The following is a 27122-nucleotide window of genomic DNA, read 5'->3' as shown; positions in this document are numbered from 1 at the left end:
AGGTTTTGTGAGCTGGCAGGCTCCCCCTGCATACCTGCTGGGAAGTCATGAGTAAAAAGGATGAATGATGGCACCTCACTGGGATGCTTTAAAAAAATCGAGATATATTAGGCTTATTGCAGTTCCCTCAGCTAACAGCCCAGAGGCTCCTGAAGGAAAAGAAGTTGATTGTTTTGGCTTGTTGCTGCTGTGTTCTAGCTGGCTTCTTGTGCTCACTGCTTCTTTCTGAAGGCTTCACAGGTCGGTGATCCAGAATTGGCTATAGAATTTACGATCACAGAGCTGTATTTCTGGAATCTGCCTCTTAGGAATTCAGAACACTTTCTTGCATTCAGGCTTCTGCTCATGACAACTCTTTTTTTTCTCTGGGTCCCTCAGAAATGACTTGAATCAGAGTCAGAGGTTCCTCTAATACTCTGTGGTATGTATGCTTCACCTCATCCTACAGTTTCCTCTTGATTCAAACTTCAAAGGGTCCTGGAATTTTCTCAGTATTTCCCTGTCTCCTCTCCTACCTTAGGCTCTAATCCCCACTTCAATATATTTACTTTGCCTCTTTTCTTCTCAGTGATGAAGATGTGGAAGTAAAACAAAATCTACTTGCTCGCTGCCATCTAATCACATCTTAGCTTTTACCCTGAGAAGTTGGTATTTTCCTTTTTTGTACTTTAGTCAAACATATCAAAAGGGAGCAAACGTCTCATTTTATTGTTTCTAGTTTTTCTTTTGTGCCATCCCTTTCAGCCTATTGGCTCACTAAATTCCAAAAATATACCTTCTCAATAATGATAATAATGATGGAAATAACGATGGTGATAACATATGCTAATGAACGCTCACTGAGCTTCTCGCTGTGCTGGGTGAGTTACCTGCTGTATCTCATTTTCTACATCTCTCTTAGCATAGGTGACCAGAGAGCTGAGCACATAGCAGACTTATAGGACGTAACGATAATAATAGCTAACTATTTATTTAGCTCTTACGTTGGCCATATACTTCCACATTCCTAATCTCATGTCATCATTATAATAGCTCTTTAAAATAGATATTATTATCCTCAGTTACAGATGAAGAGATGGGGCTCAACATCAATGTATTAAAAATTTATCCCACTCATTATTTCAACAGAGGTATAGAGTGCAGGCTAAGTGCCTGGCCCTTGGCTCAGTGCCAGAAACACATATGGTGTCTACCCTCAGGAAGCTCACAGTCTAATGAGCTCCACAGACAGAGAAACAGGCAACGGCAGCAAGTCTCTGGAATTATCTAGTACCCTAGTTTATTCTGGGTTCCTGCCTCCCCACACTTTTCAGACTGACCATTTTCTTCTTTCTTCCCAGCATTATGATGAGTGCTTCGTGTTCACCCACATCACTGTTAAAGTGCTCCTCCTCCATTCTTTTCTATAGGGCTCCTGTGTAATCACGGAGTAAGACTCTTCTGTTGATGTGCCCAGGCAAAGGTGACAGAATCTGCATATTCCTCAGGGAGGGCTTACTCATGGGCTTGGAGGAGTTGGCAGAGAGAGAGAAATGAAAAAAAGAGATTGTGTACAAAAAGGTCTCCAGGAGCACAGCAGGGACAAGGCAAGGGAGAAAAATACAAACAGGTGGGTAGTTGGTTTGGGTTCAAATGTGAGGCACAGGGAAGCCAGCTGCATCCTCGGTGCTGGGATTGGGAGTTCCTGGAACCTGGATTACTTTTATTCATTAGGATGCTTTTGGGTGTGTAGAACAAAAACCCTCACTCAGACTGACTTAAACGACAAGAGCTTTTATTTTCTTAGATAATAGGAAGCCTAGAGCTGGGCCAGACTCCAGCATTAGTTGATTCAGTGGTTTAGTGATCAAGGACCCAGTATATTTTTCTTGGAGTGTGCTAACTTTGTTCTCCAGCTAGTGCTGCTCTTGATTGCAAGATGGTCTCTAGCAGCAATGAAGTGGATATGCTCCCTTGTTCAAGTCCAACAGGAAAGATACTGTCTCATCTTGCAGCTCTCTGTTGGGAGAAATAACACTTTTCCTAGAAGCAGTCCTGTCGTGGCTCATTGGCCAAATTGAGTCACATGCCTATTTCTGAACCTATCACTGGCAATTTGGGTGCAGTTGCATCATCCAACGTGGAATGGATTTGGGAAAGCAACCACTATGCCAGTAACAGGGTCACATTTTCCAGGACAGACTTAAGCATAATCACAGTGAATAACCCAGTTCTACAGTGGTAATAGCCAGGGAATTAGAATGTAGAATTGCCAGTTTTAGCAAGTAATACAGGATGCCCAGTTAACTGTGAATCTCAGATAAACCATAGATACTTTTTTAGTACAAGTATGTCCTATGCAGTACTTATGGGCTGTGTGTGATACATACCAAAATAAGTCAGGCAAATATTTGAAATTGGAATAAGAAAATATTTTAGAGATATAAAGTGGACTAGGGACTTAGAAACAAGATCAAATCTGGGTTCTGCCTTACTTGTGTGAGGATAGTGGAGTGAAAACTGGTTCAAAAGAAGAATAGGGCTAGGAGGCCTTACCTCTTTGCCTGCTTTGGTTCCCTGTGGCCTGGGAATGGGAGAGAAAGTGATTGTGCCTCCTCTCTTAGGGCCTTGTTGTGCCATCCTGCCCTCTATTTTCAGGGTCACGACCGCTGCCAGCAGGCCTTGCTGCAGATTGGGATCAACATGATGGCGCTGCCTGGAGGTTGCCACCTGGACTCTATCACCCTGCCGGGTCAGCGGTAAGTCCTACAGCTGTCACTGCAGGCCAGGCCTACCCCATCTGAACCTTGACTGAGGTCCAGTTCCAGCATCCTGAGTCTGCAGGTGACCCCATCTTCCCACGCAATTTTCTGGGGAGGAAGCCGAGGATAACGTATTGGGGATGCCATGTTCACTCAGCAAATATCAATGGAACTGGACCCTGGGACACTGAAGAATCAGGCACATCCCAGCCTCTAATGAGCTGAAGTCTAATGCTGAGGCTGACCATGAAACAAATAATCGAGTGGGTGTGCTAGTAAGATAGAGGACTCCAGAGGAGGCTCCTGATCCTGCCTGGCTAGGGGGCTGGAGCCCCTGGGGGTCCTTGGCGTTAGTGGAGGCCCCCTCTGAGGCTTTTGGAAGGTGTCATTCTACCCTTGGATGTCTTTTCTTTTGCCCAGAGCACCAAGGAGATAACGGAGCATAGAGCTGATCCTTGGGAAGTACTTGTTGTGCTGAGTTGGGCAATGAGGGAGGGTGGGAAAGGCACATACTGAGAAGAAGGTGAAGCCCAGATAATGAGGGGAGAGGGCTTGAGAACATCCTGTCTGAAGAAGGAGACATTTGGGGCCACCAGAAGTGCCTGCACACAGCTGGAAGATGTGGCGAGGCAGGTTCTGGTTTAATGTGACTGGTCCCGGAGCCTGAACCTGAACCAGTGTTAGAAGCGCCAGGGTGCTAGAGCTTTCCTGCCCAACTGTCCCCGTTTGCCAGGTCCTGTACTGATTTGGGTATGGAAGTCCTGTGGCCCTGGAAATTCCTGGCAAACCTGGAAAGTGGGTCACTGTAATGTAGGTTTGATCTATAGAGGAACTCAGCAACCTCAGAGTGCTTGGGGATTCCACTTAGCCTTATTTATTCATTTATTTATTTTGCTGAGACATTTTGATGGGATTATTTTGAGGCAACACAATCCAAGTAGATTTTGTAAAACTGTTAAGCCATCGTTTTATTTTGTAATGTTTTGTGTTACATATTCCGTGTATCACTGACATTTTACCTTTATCCTTAACCCTCCATCTGAATTACTTGGGATTTCATCTTACTATGTCATTGCTTTCAATATTGTTTGTTTGGTTATTATTTGTTTTGGAGTATGTGTTGCTTTTAAAATCAGAAAAAATTATTATTTGTTAAAAGTCTACTGGAACTGGTTTAGCCTCTGTGTGCACACCAGTCTGCTCCCACAAAGCTATCATTATAAAGAGGTTTTAGGATGTGATATACAATTCATGCATGTTCCTGAGGACTCAGAGCATGGTTAGAAATGCCACTCAGAATTTCCTCTGCAGCTGGAAGCCAAGAATAAGACATCATGTGGGGGTCCAATTATCTTTGCACACAGCACCTCTAAGGTGGAACTCAGAGATGATGAGATACAGACCTGTCAGGACGTATGTGGTTTCTTCAAGATGGGGCCTGCCTTACCCTGGAATGGCTGATGGCCTTTCATGAGACGGGGAAGTGGGGTCAGCTTTGGACACATGACTGCCTGGCTTCAATGCTGAGCTATACTTCTCACTAGCTGTGTGGTCTGTGCAAGTTCCTGAACCCTATCATCTGTCTCTCACTTTTCTCATGTAGAAATGGAAGTAATAATAGCACCTTCTTCTTAGAGTGAATGTAAGGATTAAATAAATCTATATATGCAAAGTGTGTGTCACACATTGAGAGCTACATACGCAGAGTCATTACTTATTGAGTGCCTGTTGCTGTGTGTTGGAGCTCTTCACGTAGGTGATATGGGGAAATTCTTCCAGGAATCCCTCTCCTGACCCCTAACCCTCAGCAAGTGACCTGAGTGAGAAAAAGAAATCATAGACAGACACTCTCAACAGTCTAATATTTTAAAACAGGAAAAAGTGAAACTACCCTGGTTGAAGTGAAGCCTGAGTCTCCCCTGTCCAGAGACTAAGTTGGGAACTGTGTAGCCAGGTGGATAGCAGCAGCTCTGGCTACAGGGCTTTGGGATCCCTCCAAACACCCCCTTGCAGTCCTGGTATGGTCAGATCTGAACCTGTGCTGGGATTGAGGAAGCCATCATCACAGGGACATTTAGGACAGTGGTTAGGAGTGCAAACGCTCCAGCTTGGTTCTTGGTTCTGCTACATAGTAGTCATAACTTTGGGCTTTAGTTTCTTCATCTGTGAGATGAGGATAATTTATACATGCGTCATTGGGTTTTAGGAGCATTTAAAATTATGTGTATGGAGCCCCTGCCTGGAGCATAGGACCTGCTTAATCAACGCTAATTTCTCCTGCTTCCCATGAGGAATAGGTGTTCTGAGTAGAGAATGAGGTGCAAAGATCAGATCTTGGGCCATTTTAGGCCCCTGAGAACCACTGATCTATCTCTCCCTCTCTCTTTCCCACTTCCAACCTCTTCAGAAGTTTTAAGGTCACAGGAAATTAAATTACATACAAATGATTTAGGAATCAAATTATTAGGAGGCAAGGCATGATTTCTAACTGATCTTGCACAGCAAATCCATTGGGAGGAAGACCCCAGACTGACTTAACATCAGGAGTTATGGCTGGCCATAGAAGATGTATCTTGTGAAATCCTTTTCTTTTTTTTTTCAATGTCTTCATCCTTACAGTTCTGATAGAGTGGGATGAGCAACAGAGAGAGGGTGGTATTTCCTTTAATATGTTCACAGGCTAGCATTGCCAGGCCTAGCCAGAACACTGGGGGAATAGAATCACTGGACCTAGCAATCTGTTAAATGTGTGTGTTCTAGGGGCCTATGCATGGTTTGCATTCACAGAGAAGGCACATATGTAATTACAGGATGTCAGAAGTGTTAATTTGCCTATGATGCAATCTGAAGCAGCATAATAGGCAGACAGTAGCAGTCACGTCTTTTCTTCTCCTGTTCCAAGTTGCAGAGTCCTCTCTTGTGGGGAATAACATCATGGTTATTGTCTCCAGATAAATAATTCATGCTGGATAGTTGACTTCTTTCTGTTGTGTTCCACTGAAACTGAATTTTATTTTGCAGTGCCATTGTTCACCTCAGTGCACAAAAATAAACAAGTGCTGCCATGTTGCATGGAAGCATCCAGCAGCCTGGGTAAATCATATGGGTGAGGCTATTGGTATTTGAGACCATTGTGAGTAAATAGCAGCACAAAAGGCTGTTCTAGATGTGGATTCCTAGGAGAGAGTAGAGATCAGGAGCAACAGCCTCCTAGCCCAGGGGTTAGGATCCGTTGCTGAACTGGCATGAGTGACAGGAAGTGGTCTGACAGGGTGTGGTGGTTCTCAGCTCTGTATCTGAGTCTCCTGGGATGCTTTCATATTTAAAAACAATAAAATAAGCAAAAGAACAAGACACTACTCTTGGAATCTCTTTTTTCTTATTATTTAATATAGGTTTTTTATTATTTTAATACAGTTTCAATGTAATCAGACAGTAACAATGTCTAGCTCTGTCTTCATTTAGCATGTATCTGTAAACATGCTCCTTAAAAACATACTTAAACACACACCAAAAAAATAAAAAATTAAAGATGTCTTTATAAAAATTTTTCACAAATTATGCATTTTTGAACAACAGTTAACAGGATAAGCTCAAGATAACAGTTGCCAGTGATTTTTATCCCTAGGAAGTAATAAATCAACCAGGCTAGGAGTTTTCAAAAGTAAACATAAACTCCTTTGTACTAGCTAATCCTTACCACTTAGCATCACCTGTCCTTCAGTTGGTCCTATGCTTGAGGCATCAGGGTGAAGACCAGGAAACTAGTATTCAAATCACAAGTATTTTAAAGTTTACAATGCACAATTTCCTAACAGTGATATGATAGAAAGAGTATGAATTCTGGAGTCAGACAATCATAGTTTTGCAACTTACTTGCTATGTGGCCTAGGACAAGTATTTAACTTTTGGATCTTCAGTTTTCCAATATATAGAAAGTGGAAGAAAAAAGATTGAAGTATGCAAAGTGCCTAGTGTACTGTCTAGCATCCAGCAGCTGCTTAATAAGTAAATATTTCGTTCTTCACAGGTAGTATTAATTAATTCATGTTTACATAGTTACTTGCCACTAAAATAAATAATGTAGAAAACTCCTAAGGGTCTTATAAGTTAAGATGGAAATAAATCGGAAGCTTGCATAAACAGATTAAAACATGGATTCACAAGAAGAGGAAATAACAGTAATAGATTAGAAAGCAGGTAGACCCAGCCATGGGAAAGAAAACTTAAATACTACTCAGCAATATCTCCAGGATACCATCAGAACTATTTTGGTCACCCCATAGGGGTAGACATGGATACCCACTCCTATGATTTTGCGTTGTACTAATATGGCAGCCTCTAGCCGCAGGTGGCAAATCAAGCGCTTGAAATATAGCTAGCCCAAATTGAAATGTGCTGCAGTTAAAAAAAAAACCAAAAAAAAAAAACTGGTTATCAAAAACTTGGTATGAAGAAATACACAAAATATCTCATTAAACGTGTTTAGATTTATGACATATTGAAATAATATTTGGATTTATTGTTTTGAAGAAAACATTGTTAGATTTAACTTCATTTCCCTCTTTTTACTTTCTTTATGGTGGTTACCAGAAATTTTAAATTTACGTAAGTGGTTTGCATTATATTTCCACTGGACAGCACTGATGTGAGGTCCTAATTTAACTTGAGAGTCCTCATTCTTAGGCTTCCATATTCTTCCCTCCCACTCTTCCATTCTTTAGCAAAGACCTAGCACTACAGAAACAACAATTTTCACTCATATCCCAATATCCTGGACGTAACACATGGATGATTTGCCACAAATAGGCTTTAAATGATTTATAAAATATATAGGAATGAATAAATGGATAAGTAATTCCCAAGGGAAAATGTCCCTCAAGGACAATATTCACATAGGCAAGACTCTGTGGTACTTTCTAACACACTTGAAAAGGAATATTATTTTAATATGCACTATCCATTCGTGACACTCAAGACAAGTGAAGGTTAGCTATCTACTAGAAAAAATAAAATTTTAAACTTGAGGTGTTTATTCATATATGGGGCTAAGTGGTTGAAACCATGTAGACCTTGGAATCAGACTTGAGTTCAAATCCCAGTTCACCTCCTACCAGCTCTGTGACCTGAGTGACTGTTTAAGCTGTCTATGCACCTGTGTTTTCTTCAACATAGTGGCAGTGACAGCTGCTTTAAAAGGTAGTAGAAGTGCTTGAATCCAGCAGGGAAGGTCTCTGTAGAGCCTCAGGGTGCTTTGCAGTACACAAGCCTCACTTTCCCAGTTCATAGAAATCAGTGGTCCCCACCCCTGGTCCTCAGCCTGTTAGGAACCGGGCCCCCGCACAGCAGGAGGTGAGTGGCCAGCAAGAGCAAGCATTACTGCCTGAGCTCTGTCTCCTGTCAGATCAGAGGTGGCAGCAGATTCTCATACGAGCACAAACCCTACTGTGAACTGCTCGCATGAGGGATTTAGGTTGCATGTTCCTTATGGGAATGTAATACCCACCACCCACAGCCTCCCTGCATGGAAAAATTGTCTTCCCCTAAACCAGTCCCTGGTGCCAAAGGTCCCTGGTGCCTACGAGGGTAGGGACTGCTGGTGTAAATAACAGTAATAATCTCTCTCCCACCCCCCAGGTAGTGAAAACGATGCAGTCTCTGGTCTGAGTACCTCCCTGGGGGTGGTCAAAGATTTATTTGTGGCAGTGAAGGGGCCAGAGGTGAGCTTCCTGGATAGCAGGAGACTGTGGCTGCTATGTCCCTAGCTGGTCTTCATTTGCTCCTCTGGCCTCCCATCTTTCCATCTGGGATGCTGATCTTCTTGTTGGTTCTGGGCATGGTGGTGGTACTGCTGGAATATAGCCATGGTGGTCAGCGTGTTGGACCCAGGCTTCACACTCCCAGGGTTGTGCCCTCCACCATCACAACCTGGCCTTCATATTCTGCCAGGATCCAGATGACCCAGTTCTTTGGTTTAACTTTCTTTATGGGAAGGCTCCTGGGGTGTAAGCTGGAGGCCAGGGTCCACACAGGGCTGGGTTCAAATGTCCCCTTCCTTCCCCACTTCCTTCTATAGCTTATCTAGCACACAAATCATCTATGGCATTTAGAATTTTTCTCTCTGAATTCCCACCAGTGAAGAGTCAAAGTGATTAATAGGCTGGCCTTTGCAAACCCCCACAACAAAGTTGGCTTACGGTTTCAAGTACTTGTTATGGGTGGGTACTCCACACAGCTATTAGTCTTCACTATGACCTATGTGTATAATTATTATTATCTATATTTTGCAAACAAGAGGTCATAGGTTGAGTTCTATGGGAAACAGCCTTTGAGGTGGGGTTTAGAGTTCAGCATGGTTTTTAGTGACCATCTTTGGGATCAATGCCTGTGGAAGGGAGAGGAAGGAAGCACGACTGGGCAGAAGGTGAAGTTGAGCTGCAAAACCCGGCTCAGTGATGTCAACTGATTTCGCAGGGAGCTTTGGAATCGGAGTTGTTGTCCATTGGCCAAAATGTCCAGGGCCTTCATGTCCCACCTTGATCTGTCATTGGAATGCGTTAGAAAATATTTTAAACCAGGAAGCCATTAGGCTGGGGCTGCTCCAATACTTTAGGTTTCTACATAGCAAACTGAAGCACAGCATCAACAGTAAAATGAAACTAGAAACTGTACTGATCAGAAATCAACTAACCTTTAACTAGGATCTTTCCCCTTTAATCATTACATGCATTTTCTTTGTTCTCCTTTGTGTTCAGCCCATAAAAGCTTGCCACCCATGCTGCTTCAGAGGAGCTCTCCAACCTCTTCTGGGCTCTGAGTGCTGCCTGATTCATGAAATGTTTTTTTGCTCAAATAAACTCTGTTAAATTTATCTTGTATAAAACTTTTAGACATCTTTAGGAAGGATGTGATCTTAGGTGAGGTGGCTCTGAGAACATCTGGAGGGCCTGAAAGCTGAAGGCTGTTGGCTAATGATACTCCCAGCATCTGGGACAATAAATCCTGCCAAAAAGGGGAATCTCAGCAGCACATCACAATGTCTATCTCATGAGAGAACTGAGCCTTGAGGAGGTGAAGTTACTTGCTCAAGAACAGAGCTGATAGGTAGAGAGCTAGGATACGTATTTCTATGTGGTGCTTAAACCTGAGCACTGGGTAGTACTCTAACCAGTCTCTGTCTTTTCCATAAACAAATCATTTACTCATTTATGCAAGTACTTATTTATTCATTAGCTTTCAACAAAGTTCTTCTATAAATATTTATGGAGTGTGGGTCATCTGCTTTGTATGGTGCCGTGTGCTTGAGGACATGTTGGTGACCTAGTTGGACATTGTTTCCTGCCCTCATGGAACTCAGTCATTATTCACTAACTTCTCTTTTGGCCTGAACAGGCCTGGATTTGTAACAGGCATACAGTTTGGGGCTTTCATCTGTGACCTCTCCCTGTGAGTGAAACACTTTTTCACATGGTTTCCGTTCAGCTTGGAGTATGAGATGAGCCCGGACTGGATGCAGCTGCAGCTTGTGGCAGACAACCTCCTGGTTGCCCATGGCTAGCTGGGGAGATAACCAGCTTCCCTGAGCCAGTGGGGGCCTTTGCAGGCCAGCTTGTCTCCATGCAGATAATGGCTTGCATATGTGTACCTCTGTTCTGTGGCCAGTTTTCTGCTGCTGGGTCATTTTCTATGCCTGTGGTGTGATGTGCAGACTGTAATTGTGAATGGGATAATTGGATATTTTTCTGTTGTTTAAGCTGAAAAGAAGGCCAATCAAAGCTAGACTTGAATTCCATCCTTTCTCCCATTTCCAAAGAGAAATCCACAGAAACATAGGGTGTGACCCTGAGAAGGCAGAGGGACAATGATTCAATAGTTATTTTTAAGAGGAGAGGCTGGATTTATACTTTTGTACAGTGCTGGGAACCGAGATCATAGAGGCATTGGGTATTGTTGCTAGAGTTTCCCCAGAGTTCATCTATGCCGTCCCTTCATTATAAGATGGGGAAATTGAGGCCCATAGAGGGGAATGTAGCTGTCACAATACTCTTCAGGCTGCTTTCCCACCTTTTGGAGTCCTGCCTCGCCTGAGTTGTGTTTCTTAAGCTAATGCTTTCATTCAGCCTTCAGTAAATCTTAGAATCTCTGTGTCCCCATTTCAGTGGAGTTCTCACATAGCAACTATCTGTAATAGAGAAATCAATTTCATTCATTCATTTGAATGAGATTTACTTTGGACTGAGAACTTACTTTGAGTCAAGCCTGGGGTAGGCCAATAACGATTTATGTATATGTCATCTTTTCTGCTCAAGGATAAATGTCCTGAGGGCCTAAGGGCTAAATTCATATTTGGCTCATATTTACGTTCCTGACTATGATTAGAATGCACACAGTAGGATCTCAATAAGTGATTGTTGAGTAAATAAATGTTTAATAGCTGTTTGATAAATGAATGATGAATTCTTGGCTAGGGAGTCTCAGGTGATGGTGAGAAATTAAATAGATTGGATTGTGTTTTTTTCTCTAAGACACTCTTCTGTCTCCAGCAAGCTGTTCTCATTTTTTCAGTACAAAATTACTGTTTGGAGGGAAAGGGTAAGCCAGAGATTTATCCTGATTAATTTAAATACTCCCTTTGAGTGGGAGCCAAAGATTTAATTGGTTGAAGGAGTTAGAGAGTTGAAGAGACTTTGTTTTCTTCTAATGAAGAATAATTAAGAAGTATTTTTAGTCTTTGCATTTAAGTTCACTGGTAAAAAGTTTGCAATCTCATCATCAAATCCCCTGCAGGAGAGCACAGTGCAGTGGGGAGCATGGATTAGGAGCCAGGGACCAGCCTTCCACTAATATTCTGTATGTTCTTTGACAATTTTCTCTCTCCCTGAGCCTTAGTTTCTTCATCTGAGGATGAGAGGTAGATCCCCAGGGACCCTTCCAGCTTTAACATTCTAAGTCTATGAGTGAGTTTTGAATGCTTTTGTCACTTTTTTGGACAAAAATAACCCATGTTAGTGCCACAGGGATAGGAAAACAAACCCATTGCTAAAACAAGTTCTCATTCTTTCCTGTGAAATGTACAAAGGGGTCTAGTGTTTGCCTTGTGGCTGAGAGGGACATTTCAAGGCATAGTAGTTTGGAAGTCCTCCTCACATCTGAGAATGTGCCCTCTTCAGGTTTTATAGAAGCCCCTTGGTATATCCAGGAGAAGTATTCTATTGTGGGGTTGTGGAGTGGCCTAGGGTGCCCTGCCTTGATGGAGTATAATACAGATAAACCCATGGATCCTAGCATTCTAATATTCTGCAAAATTTGAGCCAGTCATTTTCAACTTTACGTCCACCCCTCTGGCTCCACTTAGCAACCTGCCCTTTTCCCAACACATGAGTCCATGGTTCTACTTCTTTGCACATGGTGTTTCTTCCGTCTGAAACTCTATCCTCTTCCAATACTAACTCTTTTCCTGGGAAATTTGAGGGCATCATTTAAAGACTAGCCTGGAAAACCTACTGAGATATTCTGGTTTGGGTTACATATCTCTTCTCTGTGCTCCTCTAACCCTCTGTGTTAACTTCAAAATGTCATTTGTGGCACAGTGAGCCATAATTGTTTGTTTACAATTATTTAGTAAACCTTTACAGAGTACCTATGAATTATTGGGTGCTGTTGTAGGTAGAGGGAGTATGTCACTGTGTACTAAACGATTCTGCCCTCATGGGGACCATATTCTCACATCTCTCCTCTGTAATCCTAGCACACAGACCCAGTGCCTGGCCCATTTGGGGTGCTTAGTACATTTTGGAGGTCACTTCCAAGTGTTTCGGGTATAGTAAATTGTTCCTTTACAGAGAACTCCCCACTTCACACAGAGGGTAGAATAAAGTAAGGCAGAGAATTTCAGACTTTGAAGACTTTTAAAGTTCCATTCTAAATGAAAAGAAATTAAAATGAGCCAAGAAAAGAATAGGCATAGATTTCCAAAAACTATTCGCCCTGGAGTTTTGGGGACACTGGACACCAGATCAGCAGGATAAGCTGGGAATAAGCAACAGGTACCAGTAGCTGGAGGCCAGGGCACAGATCTTCTGAGCTGGGAAAATTGTTCTCTTTGGCCTCTGAGGGGTCAGGTACAATGACCTTCTCCCAGTGGTAGGCTTTGGGGAATGAAGGAGGTGGTCCACAAGGCAAGGGCAGAGGCAAGGCAAGGCCACTGAGGGAATAAGGAGACCCCTAGGCAGATCCCATGAGGATCACTCCCCACTGTGTCACTACTTATATGATCTTTTGGGCTTCCCTGATGCTGCTACAAATTTATCAGAGGTCTGTGATGTTTACGCCAGGACCAGAAGTTCTGTCCTGAATGTTGAAAACATGCACCCCAATTTTCCTCAGAAAGAAACCAGACAAGGGTTTGAAAAAAGACCAGACACTCCATCATCTTTATATGATCATAAGCTATAAAAAGGCAATCGTATGTCACCTAAGGGCAGTCTTGCATAGCAGAAAGAGCACCAGCTTGTATTGGAGGGTTTCAGTATTAGCGAAATTGCTAAAAACCATCAAAGAGCATAGCATAATAATAAAGAACAAGGCTCTGGTCTTACATTGCCTGGATTTTTGTTTCCACTTATTCACTGTGTGATGTTGGCCAAGTCACCCTGCCTAGCAAATCTCAGTTCTGGGAATCTCATAGGATTGTTGTGAGGGTTAATTAAGCCATTAAGATTGAATCAAGCATTTAGCACACTGCCGAGAACGTAGTAAGTACTCAATCAATTTTAGCTTTATTGCCACTATTAACAGTGAGGTCCTAGACAAGTTATACAATGCCTCTAGGCCTCAGTTTCTCCTTCTGTAGAATGGGGATGGCAATCTCCAATCAGCAAACCACAGTGAGGCCTGGAGCAGAAGGTTCTTGATACATCAAAGATGCACTATAGTTGGTAATCCTCCCTTTTTGTTGGGTGGGTTAATTTCTTCTGACTTTGGAATACCCCTGAGGAAATATTGTATGGAGAATACTGTTTCATACTGCAATTTCTTAGTATGAGACTTTGCTACTCCCTTCTCCCATCCCAACTCCACCCTGGATAATTCCAGCTTAGAAAAAAGTCATCGGGCCTGTAGCCTGGTATGTGGAGATGATTGTAGTTGCATTTGGCTTTGTGTTTGAGTCTGCTAGACTTCAGAAAGCCCAAATTTTAGGATTCGGTCCCCTCACTCCAGATGTTTAGGACAGCCTCCATCAGAATGCAATGAACAAAGCTACTTGGGGAATAGGCAACTTCTGTGAGCTGGGTAGGACTCCTGGGAGCCACGTTTACGGTCTTGGATGCCCTCCTTGCTCTCCAGGCAATGGGACAATCTTAATAGCATCAACTTCAGATTTCAGTTCACTGTGGAGACTAAGGAAATCAAACCCGAGTCCTGGCCCCTGAGCCCTCCAGCTCCTTGGCCAGGGACCTTACAAGCTCCTGACTGCGGTGGTTTTCCATCATGAAGGGAATGTGACTCATTGCCAGTCCGTCTGCCTTGACCTCAATTTTTAATTCCCGTCCTCTGTGTGAGTAATAGGATCAGTCGTTCGTACTTGCAGAGGAAGGATTTCATGCATAGTGAGATGGCAGCTCGAAGTTAATGGCTGAGGACAATTGACCCACTGGGAGTTGGAAGGGGCAGAAGCAGCAGGCAACCCCCACCACACAGCCAGAACTGCTCTGTTTAACCAGACTTTGCATACTGGGGTCAAGCAGCAAATCCAGTAGGGGAGGTGGAGCCCAGAAAGTCAGGGAGCTAATGACAGAGAGTCAGGCAAGCTATGCAATTATGGGATGTTCAGCACTAACACAGTCCAAACCTTAATGAGCTGCAGTCCCTAGACTCCCAAAATTGAGAAGAGCGCTTATTATGTGGCGGCACCGTGACCGTGGCTGGTATTAGATGGGCTTGTGGTGGGGCCATGTGTGATTCACCAGGTCCAGTCTCCTTCCTGAGAAAGCTGGGGCCCCCTTTGATGGCCCCTCTGCAAGGCCTGACTCCCACTTCTGCTGTGGCCTTGTGTTCTCCACTTGTCAGAGGCCACACCCTGTAATCAAACCAAATGAAAACAGTTCCTCCCTGGATGTGTTTCCTATCTCAGCGAGGGCAGCTGCAAGAGAAACCAGAGGAGTCAACTTCGATTCTTTCCTCTTCTTCACCCACATATCCTATCCTCTCCCTCCCAGATCTTCCTATCCCATGCCATTGCCTTAATTCAGGCTTCTGTCTTCTCTGTCTGTTTCTAACTATCATTTCCCAGCAGGCTCCTCTCCTGCCTAGGATTTAACCTGGCTGTGATTCATTTTTTACTGATTCTTTGCACAATTGTTGTCACTTCCCTGCTCTAAAATGCTTTTGGTGGCTCCAAGTTGCCTTTGAGATTAAATCCACGTCCCTAATCATGGCATTCAAGGTCTTTGATCAACTAGTCCCTGTTTCTCTCTTCAGACCCCTTCCTGGTCCCTCCCTCAGAGGCCCCTGATGCTATAGTCTAGTGAAACTTCTTGCCATATGACTTTTTGGCTATATGCCTCCGGGTCTTTGTACATGGTGCCTCCCCTATGTGGAAATCTTTTTGCCTTTGTCATCCTGGCAACTCCTCTCCTCTAAGAATCAGGGCAAATGTCACTTCCTTTGTGTATATATTCCCAGGCGAAGTCAGGTCCTCTGTCTTCTGTGATCCTAGTCTATCCTGCTCATAGCTTCTTGATGGTAGTGTGGTGTTTAGTTGATAGAAGCTGAGGCTCTGAACTCTAGAGGCCTGAGTTTGAGTAATGGCTCCATTATTTACTCACCATGTGGCCTCTCCAGACAAAAGTCTCCTCATCTGTAAACGGGGGTAATAATAGTACCTCCCTCACACGATTGTGGGCAGGCTTAAAGGAGATAATATATAGAGAGGGCTTAGACACCGCCTGACTCCTTGCTGGAACTCAACATTTCAACTACTCTTATAATTATAACCAGATTGAATTGTTGGTGTTTTTTTTTTTTTTTTTCCTGTTTGGGTCTTGGCTGAGCTCTATGAAGGCTGAGATTTTCTCCTGTTCAACTTTGTAGCCTCAGCTCCTAGAACAGGGATTGTTCTGAGCAGGCCCCTGGAAAACACCAAGATACTAGGTCTCCAGGCCTGGCCCCACTGTGCACTGGCTGTGGGACTTGAGACAGGCAACTTCTCCTGGCCTCTTGCACCTAGGGGCCCTTTTGGAGGGCAGAGCTGCCAGTGCAGCCCCAGGTGAAGGATCTTTTGTCCCTGGGTCTGCCTACAACTGAAAACAGAGAATCCTCCTTAGGAGCCTGAGGCTTGGGAGTGGAGCCAGGACATGGTGGAGGCAAGGTACCCAAGTGGTTGCTGGAGGCTGATGGAGAGTTCCGGAGCCTTGTAGATGGTGGAGAGACTGGCTCTTGGAAACCTTCTGGTGGTGATTTCTATACACTCACCTGCACTTCACAGAACCATGCAGAGGTATCAGGATGGGAATGGGCACATTACATCTGTGAATTCTCCTAAATGTCCACTTTGGCAAATGAAAATACTCTCTTTAAAGTAGGGAGAAGAACAGAATAGAAAAAACAAAGCTAGCCGGGCGCGGTGGCTCAAGCCTGTAATCCCAGCACTTTGGGAGGCCGAGACGGGCGGATCACGAGGTCAGGAGATCGAGACCATCCTGGCTAACACGGTGAAACCCCGTCTCTACTAAAAAAATACAAAAAAAAAAAAACTAGCCAGGCGAGATGGCGGGCGCCTGTAGTCCCAGCTACTCGGGAGGCTGAGGCGAGAGAATGGCATAAACCCGGGAGGCGGAGCTTGCACTGAGCTGAGATCCGGCTACTGCACTCCAGCCTGGGCGACAGAGCGAGACTCCGTCTCAAAAAAAAAAAAAAAAAAAAAAAGAAAAAACAAAGCTAAACCATTTTTAGTCTATACATCAAATCCCATGTTACTGCCATGAAAATTCATGACAAACAATAGGAATAGCTGGATGTGTATGTGTAGGAATGCATTTATAAATTTTACCTGACAGTACTGCACATGATGTTGAAACAGAGCGCAGCCTAAAGCAATTTAACATAACACTGAAGAACATACAGTCTAGACACTGATGAGCTGGGTTCAGAGCCAAACTTTGCCGCTTGTGATCTGTGTGATGTCAGATACATTACTTGGCCTTGCTAAGCTTCAGTTTCCTCATCTGTAAAAGTAAGATCATAAGAGTACCCTCCTCACAGGGTCATTGTGAGAACCAACTGAGATAATACATATGAATCAATCCCCATGATAATTGGCAAGGGCCCATCCTCAGTTAGTGCCATTATAATGATTATGGATTTTATCTCTGTGACTCTCACAACCCAATGAGACAGGACAGCAGTATAGCTTATTATTATTCCCACTTGATAAATGTTTAAATATAATTAAGTTCCATACATATAAACCAGTTGCATCGTTGGTGTGTCAGGTCTAGTGCCTTGCAGATAGTTTAGCATGTAGCATGGTGGCATGTAGGGAGGACAAGACAGACACAAGATCTGCCCTGCCTTGTCTAGGGGGTGAAATAGACAATTGAAAGTTGTTAAACAATTGAGACCAGTGTAGATCAGGGGAAAGACAGAGTGCTACAGACATGTGGGGCACATGGGACATAAACTTGTTGAAGAGTCACAGAGGACTCCTTCAGAAGAGACATTAGGTCAAGACTTCAAGGATGTGTAGAAGTCAGCAAGGTAAAGAGGAAGTGGAGAGAGGGACCAGCGTGTGCAAAACCTGGGAGGCTGGAAATCACAGTAGCGAGACTGAAATAACTCAGGGCTGGGACAATGGTTGGAAATAAGGGGGGGGGGGATGAGCAGGCCAGGAAACTGAGGCTCAGAGAGGACAAGCGTCATGTGTAAGGGCACACAGCTATCAAGAGGAGGGAGTGGGAAGAGGGCACAGGTGATGGCTCCTAATCAGGTGTTCTTGTGGCTTATATCATCATAATGACTCTCATACATATACTGGCAATACGGATATACACATATACCATTTTTAGAGGTTAAAAAATAAGTCATTCATGAGTTAATGAAAGATCAGAGACTGTTAATAATGTCTTCCCTCAATTAGAGGGCATCTACAATGCTGGAGTTTGACAGTTAACAAGATGGGGCTCTGAGTCATCAAAGAGAAGGCAGCTGTCAGATGTACACATTGGCTCCTAGGATTGGAAACAGTTACCTGGAGCTAAATTCATGTTCCTTGGCCTTCTGAAACTGAAATAACAACAAGTTCCATTAGGGTTCTGGACAGACTGCGGAGGTGCTGAGAGCACAGACTTTGGAGTCAGGCACTGGACTGAAATCTGGCACTGTCATTGACTAGGTGCAAAAACCTCTTTGAGTCTCAGTTTCTCCTCCTCTGTAAGATGAGGGTAATAAATAGCATTTTACTAAATACTAGTTAGATATCATATGTGCAAGTTCTTGATATGTGCCTGCTATGCAGAAGGTACTCAAGAGATAGTTTGTTACATAGTGTGCTTGGAACTATGCTACATTAAAAATAATTTGTTAGAATAGTCAAGTCTCTTCTTTACCCTCAAACCCTTCTACCAATTGAGAGAAGACCACAGCCTGGAGAAATGGATGTAATAAAGTGTTGACAGTGCCATAATCCATGCCCATGTCACAAATTACTCTCAATATTAGCTTCAAGGTGGGTTGGTGGGTCTCATTTTGCCTCCCCTAGGACCCCTGGGGTTATACCATAGGATTTACTCTCTTACTATATTATACTGAACAGTTTAATTAACAGAAAATGATATAGAACACATGTCAGAAAATGATACGAAACACCAAATATTAAGTGAGTAGGATGAAGAGTGAAAAATGGAGATTTCTGAGTAATGTTGATCTGAAAACTTTTTCTGCTGCTGCAGCTTGGAGCAGAGGACTAATGCATGGAGACAGGAGAGAACACAGAGAAACTCAGAGGAAAAGGGGGCATTTCTACTGCAGGTGGGCGCAGGAGCATTTTGCGGAGCCCATTGAAGGAGCAAAAACCTTCTCAATGTTTCTGGTATTGCATAGATGGGTCAGTGGCAAGTTAGAAACATTTTTTCTTTTTTTGAGACGGAGTCTCTTTCTGTCGCCCAGGCTGGAGTGCAGTGGCCAGATCTCAGCTCACTGCAAGCTCCGCCTCCCGGGTTCACGCCATTCTCCTGCCTCAGCCTCCCGAGTAGCTGGGACTACAGGCACCCGCCACCACGCCAGGCTAGTTTTTTGTATTTTTTTTAGTAGAGACGGGGTTTCATTGTGTTAGCCAGGATGGTCTTGATCTCCTGACCTTGTGATCCGCCCATCTTGCAAGCTGCTCAGCACCAAACACTGGGGCAGGATTTACACTTGAAATGTGAACTCGGAGTAGTTAGGGATGAGAGATGAAGAATTGCCTGCCACTTACATAAAACCCCCGATGCACAGTAGGGCCTACGCTGACGCAGCTCAGCGTGGTATTCAGAAGCAGATCAGAAGCAGAGCAATGAAAACATTGAAAAATGTGAACAAGATTAGAGTAGTCACATTTCATTTAGTCGCATTTGACTGGGTCTTCACAAGAGCCTTGGTGCGGAGGGATGGGAAGTGAATAGCCTAACCATGCTGTAAATTATTTATGGCTTGTTACATAAATAATTATGGTTTAATTAGTTGTTTATTAAACAGTTTATAGTTCACTGCATAGCAGAGGTTAAGTCATTCTAAAGTCATCTATGTGTTGTTTTTATAAAGCCCTCACTGAGAGAGTCTTCCTGTTGGGTTATAGAGAATGGGCTAGATGGACCTAGATGACATCTGGTTGCAAGAGTTCTTGGGGGACCTGGGAAGTATTTTGTTTACTCAGAATAAAACTCAAAGTGCTTATAATGGCTTCCATGGCTTTATGTGATCTGGCCTAACCCGTTCTCTGAGCTCCCCTCCTACTAATATTTCTGTTGTTCACTCTACTCTAGCCACACTTATCTCCATACTGTGTCTCAAACAAAGCAGGCATCCTCCCTCCCAAGGCCTTTGCACTAGTCTCTGATCACCTGCAATGCTCAGTACCCATATTTCAGCTAATTCTTTCACCTCCTTGAATTGTTTGCTCAATCTTAGCTTCTCAACGAGCCCTGCTCTGACCACTTATTTAAAGTGGCAGTTACTTCCCTGCTTTCCACAAGACAATTGTGGTACTCCTTATTGTACCGCTACTTGTTAATAGAAATCATCTGCTTTTAACATACTGTATTCATTTTTATTTATTATATTTATTATTGTTGTCTGTTTTCCCCTGCTATGATGTACTCTCCACAGGGGCTGAGATGTTGGTTTGTTTGCTTACTAATAAATCCTAAGTAGCTAGAACAGTTCCTGGCACCTATTTGACTCTAAGTAAATATTGTTGAATGAATGAAACTTGTGAGAATATTCAGGATGAGACTTGTGACAGTATGTCAGCCATGCACTCTGTATGGATGCTGGGAGTGCCTGGAAGATTTTAGAATGAAGTTCTATGAGAGGACAGTCCAGTAAGAGGGACTGGACTTCTTGAAAAGAAGAGATGGTAGGTCTATTAGATTCACCATGTCACAAACTGAACCTATCATTGTGTCTTCCAAATTTATTTCTCCTATCCATTCAGCTGCTCAAGTAAAAAATCTGCGTCTCATCTCTTTACTCTCTCTCATTCATCATCTATATGAATTAGTGTCCAAGTCTTACTGATTTTATCTTCTTAATCATTCTTGAAGGATTTTTGCCCAACATCACTTCTGTCATCAGAGCTGAGAGTTCCTACTCACACTTGAAAGTCATATATGACTTTCAATATAAAATCCTTGGCTCACACTGTATTTCCTTGAGTATTTTAAACATGTAACTCTACTTTTTCTGGTATAAAGTATTTCTCTCAGAATCTGATGATAGTGCAATTTTCTGTCTCTTATGGGTAACATGCACTTATTTTTAGATGCACAAACAATTTCTTCCCTCCCTGCCTCCCTGCCTTCCTTCTCATTCTTTTCTCTTGTGCAATAATCTTACTATCTTACTAGAGTATGTCTTGTGTGTTTGCTTTCATGTATGTAGTATGTTCTTTCAAAGTGTAGTTTTAATTCCCCTCCCCCACTTGAAAGTTTTCTGATTTACAGTTTTAGTATTCACCGTGTTTCTGTGCTTTGAATTCATTCTTTAGGAACTTACATTGTGTGTTTGTTGGATCTTCTTACCTAACTTTAATGTTTGTTGTTTTCTCTCAAATTCTTTTTTTTTTTTTTTTTTTTGAGATGGAGTCTTGCTCTGTCACCCAGGCTGGAGTGAGTGCAGTGGTGAGATCTTGGCTCACTGCAACCTCTGCCTCCTGGGTTCAAGCGATTCCCCTGCCTCAGCCTCCCAAGTAGCTGGGACTACAGGCACCTGCCACCATGCTCGGCTATTTTTTTGTATTTTAGTAGAGACAGGGTTTCACTTTCTTCATTTTTTCATTTTCAAAGTTTTCTTCATTTTTGCATTTGATTTTTAAAGGCATTATCTTATGTGTTTCTTGTTTAGTCTTTGTTTCTAAAATGACTTTCCCCTCTTTATTTCTAATTCCTTCCCGAGTTAGGACATTTCCTTTCTGAGAATGTATGTTTCTTGTTCCTGTCTTTTGTAATTTCCTCAAAATTTTAAGCTTGTTTTGTTAGAGTTTTATCTGTTTTAAGAGTACTTTTTTTTTCTGGCATTTTCTCATTGTACAGGTATTATTCTGCTCTTTATTCTCTTTTTGAAATAACTATGGGATGAGACTACAATAATTTTCTGTTACTCGTTTTTAAGTGAAATTAGTTTTCATGGACCTTTAGAAGAAGGCAGGGTTCAGGAAACCTCTTCTAACTTTATAGAACTCTACCTTCTTTTGTTTTAGTATAAGGTCCAAAAATATGATGACCTGCTCTCTGAGCGTTCCTAGCTCTGCTTTCTTCCCTCACATTGATTTGAATATCTTGTTCCTGTGCCTCTGTTGTCCCTGTCGCACTGAATTTGGATTCCACTCCCAGGAGTTTCTCCTTAATGTGGTGCTTTGTTGTAGAAGAGATTCCTAGTGGGTCAGTATTGAGAGTTCATAAAACATCCTGTACTCAGCTATATTGGAAAGGCAAATCCCCTTCTAGTTTCAGCTACTGTTCTCAAATTCCTGTACTGTGCTTTCCAGTAAATACCCAGAGCTATTTTGGGTTCTCCTTTCTCATGTTCATCAGATGCCACCTTATTGCTTCTTTCTTCATCTTCTCGTAAGATAATATGATATGGTTTGACTGTGTCCCTACCCAAATCTCATCTCGAATTGTAGCTCCCATAATTCCCATGTGTTGTGGGAGGGACCAAGTGGGAGGTAATTGAATCATGGGCGTAGTTTCCCCCATACTGTTCTCGTGGTAGTAAATAAGTCTCACGACAGCTGATGATTTTATAATGCCTGCCACCAGTTTAGATGTGCCTTTCGCCTTCCACTATGATTGTGAGGGCTCCCTATCCATGTGGAACTGTGAGTCCATTAAACCTCTTTTTCTTTATAAATTACCCAGTCTTGGATATATCTGTATCAGCAGCATGAAAACTGTCTAATACATGATACTGAGCAGGTCTTACGGCTGTTGGTGGGTTATCCCCATTTGCTAGTATTTCAAAGTTTGTGGGGATAACTTATCATCTAGTTTCATTATAAATATTATCCATGAGGCAGAGGTTGTCATATAGTTGCTCTGTCAGTTTTCATGTGGGGGTTTGAAGAGTTTGGAAAAATATGCACCGCCACTGCCATCTTTCCAGAATTTTCTTCATGTTTTTGACTTTCAGGTAAAAAAGATTTGATGATACAGTGGCTTTATTAGAACTGCTCTAATAGAGACTAACACTTAGAGCATTACCCATCAGGTAAAAAGACCAGGAGTTAGTTATTACTATCTTTCACCATTTGCTGGTGAGGAAACTGAAGCACTGAGCAGTTATGTTAACTTGCCCAAAGTTACATAGTTAGCAAGTCGCAGAGCTGGAATTTGAATCCAGGCAACCCAGCTGTAGAGTTTAGGCTCTGGTGCGAGCAGTGGTAACCAACAGAAATCTCCACGATGCCTAGAAGACCCAGCGGCATGTCTGGTGGTGGTACCCTGGTAACTAGGAGAGGTAGCGGTAAGAGAAGAAGTGGTGACTGTAACAGTCTGAGATGTCCTGTGGAGTCCAGAGAGCATGACATTCACTGGAAGGAATGGCAGCCATGCTGGGTGGATGTGGCATGGCATGGCAGCTGGAGTCATGCCTAGTGTAAGGCTGCTAAGGAATAAACGGTATCAGAATCATTCAGTTCCACCTTGTGGTTGCTGAACCAGTCTTTTGCGGGCGGAGTGGGGGAACATATGTGAGATGAACTCTGGGGACTCTAAGATGCACTTGAGCAAGCCTCATGACCCATCATGATGGGATGAGACTGAAGTTGGGCTGTCTGTCTCTTCTGCTAGACTGTGTAAGCTTCCTGGCGTCAGGGATCACCAGAAGAAGGCCTGAAACATTGTAGGTGTCAATAGTGTTTCACTGAATTAAGTTGACCAGGGATTGCCTGAGAGACACTGCTTAATGTTTTAAACCTTGTTGAACTGGTTGAGAATATTCTATGTTTGTTCCTGGTGTCATGTTCGGACAGACACTCCTCAAGGGCTTGAGAATATATACCCACAACTCACCAGAGCACTGTTCACCTTTACATTCAGGCTAGGCTCTGAGAATTGGGATAACGGTTGCTAAGGGTCCAAGCTCTACCCAACCAGAGCATTGCTTAGTGGAAGACAGGAACATTTGCAAAAATGCCTTGGATGAGAAGTTTCTCTGGTTCTAATGCCATCAGCTTCAAGTATTTAAAAATCTTTGTTATCACACTTTTTGTGGGATCTAGTTACTTGCCCAACGCTTAAACTTTTGCCACAGGACTGGGAACTCACCTATACTTTGTCTGACATCCTAGCCAAAGACAAAATCCATACCTCCTAAAATGTAATTCCAGAGCAGAGGATGGGATGGGTTTGGGAGATTCCTATGTGCCAGTCCAGGACACTCTTGCCCAACTTGTGTAACTCCTTGCAAGTTTGGAAAATATTTTTTTCAAATAAGCTGGCTTGGCAAGGCATACAATGCTCATCTCCCAGGCAGTCTCAGCCTTACTTGATTCAATTACATATTTATTGATACTACTGTATGTCAGGACTTGTGCTGAGATGAATCAAACAATGCCTGCTTTTGAGGATGTCTCAAAGTCTGGTGGAGGAGAGACACAGATGGGAAGCTGAATAGTGTGGTCAGTAGCACAGTCTCTGGAGCCAGACTGCCTGCATGGAGTTCTGGCTCTCTTAAGTCATGTAGCCTTTCTACACCTCTGTATTTTCACCTGTAACATGGAGCGAATAAGAGAGTAAACTGAGTAAGGCTGTCGTGAGAATAAAGTAATGCATGATAAGTGCACAGCTCTTGAGGCACTGTAAAAGTTCAATAAAAGTTATTACTACTGGTGGTTTTTAAAATTTTTTATTTCACTGTGACTTCAGAACTGCTTTTTGTCTAATTCTATTTTTTTTTTTTAGCTAAGCACAACAATATTAGTAACACAGTAGTTCAGTTTAAATGTGAGCAACTTGGGTGCAAAGCATTCTGGGAGAAGTCAGGCTGGGTGGAGGTTCTTGAGCAGCCAACCCATTTTTTCCTTCAGCTGCTAATAGGCCAGAGCCTCTGAATGTCTTCCCTGCCCTGGACATAAGTGACATGTACCTGCTTGATGGGGCCTGGGGATTGGCCACTGAGTAGAGGTAAGGGGAGGCAGGGATTCCCGCGCTTACTAATTTGTTCTATGTTTTCTTCTCAGTATGTCTGGTTGCTGCTTGGGGAGACAGATTTGGTGCTGTTTAAACAATCTCTAGAAATAACAGTTGTTTTAAACTTTTTCTTTTAAGAGAAAGGGTCCCACTTTGTCACCCAGGCTGTAGTGCAGTGGCACCATCATAGCTCACAGCAGTCTTGACCTCCTGGGCTCAAGTGATGCTCCTGCCTCTGCCTCCTGAGTATCCTGAGTAGCTGGGACCACAGGGAAGAGCCACCATGCTCGGCTTATTATTATTATTATTATTATTATTATTATTATAGAGATGGAGGTATCGCTATGTTGCTCAGGTTGGTCTCAAACTCCTGGTTTCAAGGGATCCTCCCACCTCCACCTCCCAAAGTGTTGGGATTACAGGCATGAGCCACCACACCTGGCCTAAGTTCATTCTTAAAATAAACCAGATTCTGCTTTCCCCCACTGGCACTTTGTCTGTCTTCATTTCTAGGACTGTTACCCTGAAAGGCAACTCCTGCAGCTGGACAGCTCTGTGTGGGTTTGGCCTGAAAGCAGAAATGATATCTTGGCAGCTCATCATTCTTGCCCACCCTCCTCCCCAGAGCTGTAGGCAGGGTCAGGGGCTCACCGTTTCCTTTCATCTTCCTTTGCCCATAGCAGCCCCAAGTTGTTGCTTGGGCAAATGGTCCTCCCCATCTGCCTATGTTAAGGCTGCCTCACCCCTCTCTCTGCTCATCTACTTTATTATTGTGTTTTATTTTAAGTGCTGGGATACATGTGCAGGATATGCAGGTTTGTTACATAGGTAAACGTGTGTCATGGTGGCTTGCTGTACCTATCAACACATTACCTAGGTGTTAAGCCCCACATGCGTTAGCTATTTATCTTGATTCTCTCCCTCCCCCCACCCCACTGACAGGCCCCAGTGTGTACTGTTTCCCTCCCTGTGTCCATGAGTTCTCATTGTTCAGCTCCCACTTATAAGTGAGAATGTACAGTGTTTGGTTTTCTTTTCCTGTGTTAGTTTGCTGAAGATAATGGCTTCCATATCCATCCATGTCCCTGCAAAGGACATGATCTTAGCATGGTGCTCAACACATGGGATGTGCTCAATACATTCCAGTCATTATTATATTTCTAGTTATTGTAACATGTGCAGAGGTGTTTTATATGGGGAAGGGCAGCACAGAGAACTAACATTTTTGAGCATCCTCTTTTGTGCCATGCAGTGTACTAAGCCCTGCACATTCATCACTTAATTTAATTCTTCCATCAACCCTGTGCAGAAACCTCTATTATTATCTATTTTATAGATGAAAAAATTGAGGCTCAAATTGGTTAAGAAACTTACTCAAAATACAAACTTAGGTTGTTAAAAGTCAGGATATGGGTTATCCTGGTTGGGGAGTGACCAGAAGGGGCACAAGGGAGAGTTCTGGGACAATGGTAATAGTTGGGTTTCTTTATCTGGTTGCTGAATTCATGGATGTGTTGACCTTATGAAAATGTATTGAACTGTAGCTCAATATTATGATGTGTTCACTTCTATGTACATATGTTATATTTCAATAAAAATTTCAGCAAATGGAAAAAAAGAAGCAGCAGCTTGCCTAAGGTCACACAGATTATGAGAAGCAGCGCTAGCTCTTCCTACCCTTATGCCAGTGTGCAGGCCTTGTTTGCTTGTGTCTGGATACTTCCCCCTTATGCTCAGACTCTAATACAATAGGCTACTCAGTCCCAAGGAAGTTGTGACTCAAGGCCTGTCTGTTCATGGGGTTAAGGAAGGAGCAGGGTCATTATGAGCTGTCATGAGGGACCTCAGAGGGAGGGTCCCCTGACATAGCTAGGCATTGAAGGCACAGGTCCACGAGGCTCACCTGGGATTCAGCCCTTGGTGGGCTGTAGGACAGATGATGGGTGCCCAACTGGAAGACAAAGCTACTGGGAGTAGCCATGTTCCTTTCCCCTGAGAGAACAACCTCCACCCATAGTTTGACTGGTGACAGCTTTTCCTTCCACTTCCCAGTTCTTTGAAGAAGGCTCCATTCCTGGCTCTTTAGCCAGGTTTCACCTACCATCCTGGAACTTGGGCTCTCCAGGTCTTCCCTGCATGAGGCTCATGATATAAAACCAGAGAGACAGCCAGTCTGGGCTCACAGGATTTTTTGTTTTTTGTTTGTTGTTTTGTTTTGTTTTATTTTTTGTTTTTGTTCTTTTTGAGATGGAGTCTCACTGTGTCACCCAGGCTGGAGTGTAGTGATGTGATCTCTGCTCACTGCAACCTCTGCCTCCCAGGTTCAAGTGATTCTCCTGCCTCAACCTCCCGAGTAGCTGGGATTACAGGTATGTGCCACCACACCCAGCTAATTTTTTTTGTACTTTTAATAGAGACAGGTTTCACCATGTTGGCTAGGCTGGTCTCGAATAGTTACAGATTTATAGAAAGTTGTAAAGGTAGTACAGAGTGTTCC

At 43.2% G+C, this 27122-nt stretch overlaps 1 protein-coding gene across 4 annotated transcripts in view; it reads left to right on the top strand.

The window, feature by feature from the left end:
- INSC (INSC spindle orientation adaptor protein) overlaps positions 1 to 27122 on the top strand; it is a 137727-nt gene that overhangs the window by 36386 nt on the left and 74219 nt on the right. For 2 of the 4 annotated variants that reach the window (XM_033206060.1, XM_033206061.1), the window contains exon 2: positions 2638 to 2738. In XM_033206060.1, the coding sequence (XP_033061951.1) occupies positions 2638 to 2738 (101 nt within the window). Of the gene's footprint in view, positions 1 to 2637; positions 2739 to 27122 lie in introns of those variants that run through there. The other 2 variants (XM_033206063.1, XM_033206062.1) reach the window with 1 other exon arrangement.

This window comes from Trachypithecus francoisi, unplaced genomic scaffold, assembly GCF_009764315.1.
Source record: "Trachypithecus francoisi isolate TF-2019V2 unplaced genomic scaffold, Tfra_2.0 Lachesis_group8, whole genome shotgun sequence".
In the NCBI taxonomy this organism is placed as follows: domain Eukaryota; kingdom Metazoa; phylum Chordata; class Mammalia; order Primates; family Cercopithecidae; genus Trachypithecus; species Trachypithecus francoisi.
This window is presented reverse-complemented; position numbering and strand designations above follow the sequence as displayed.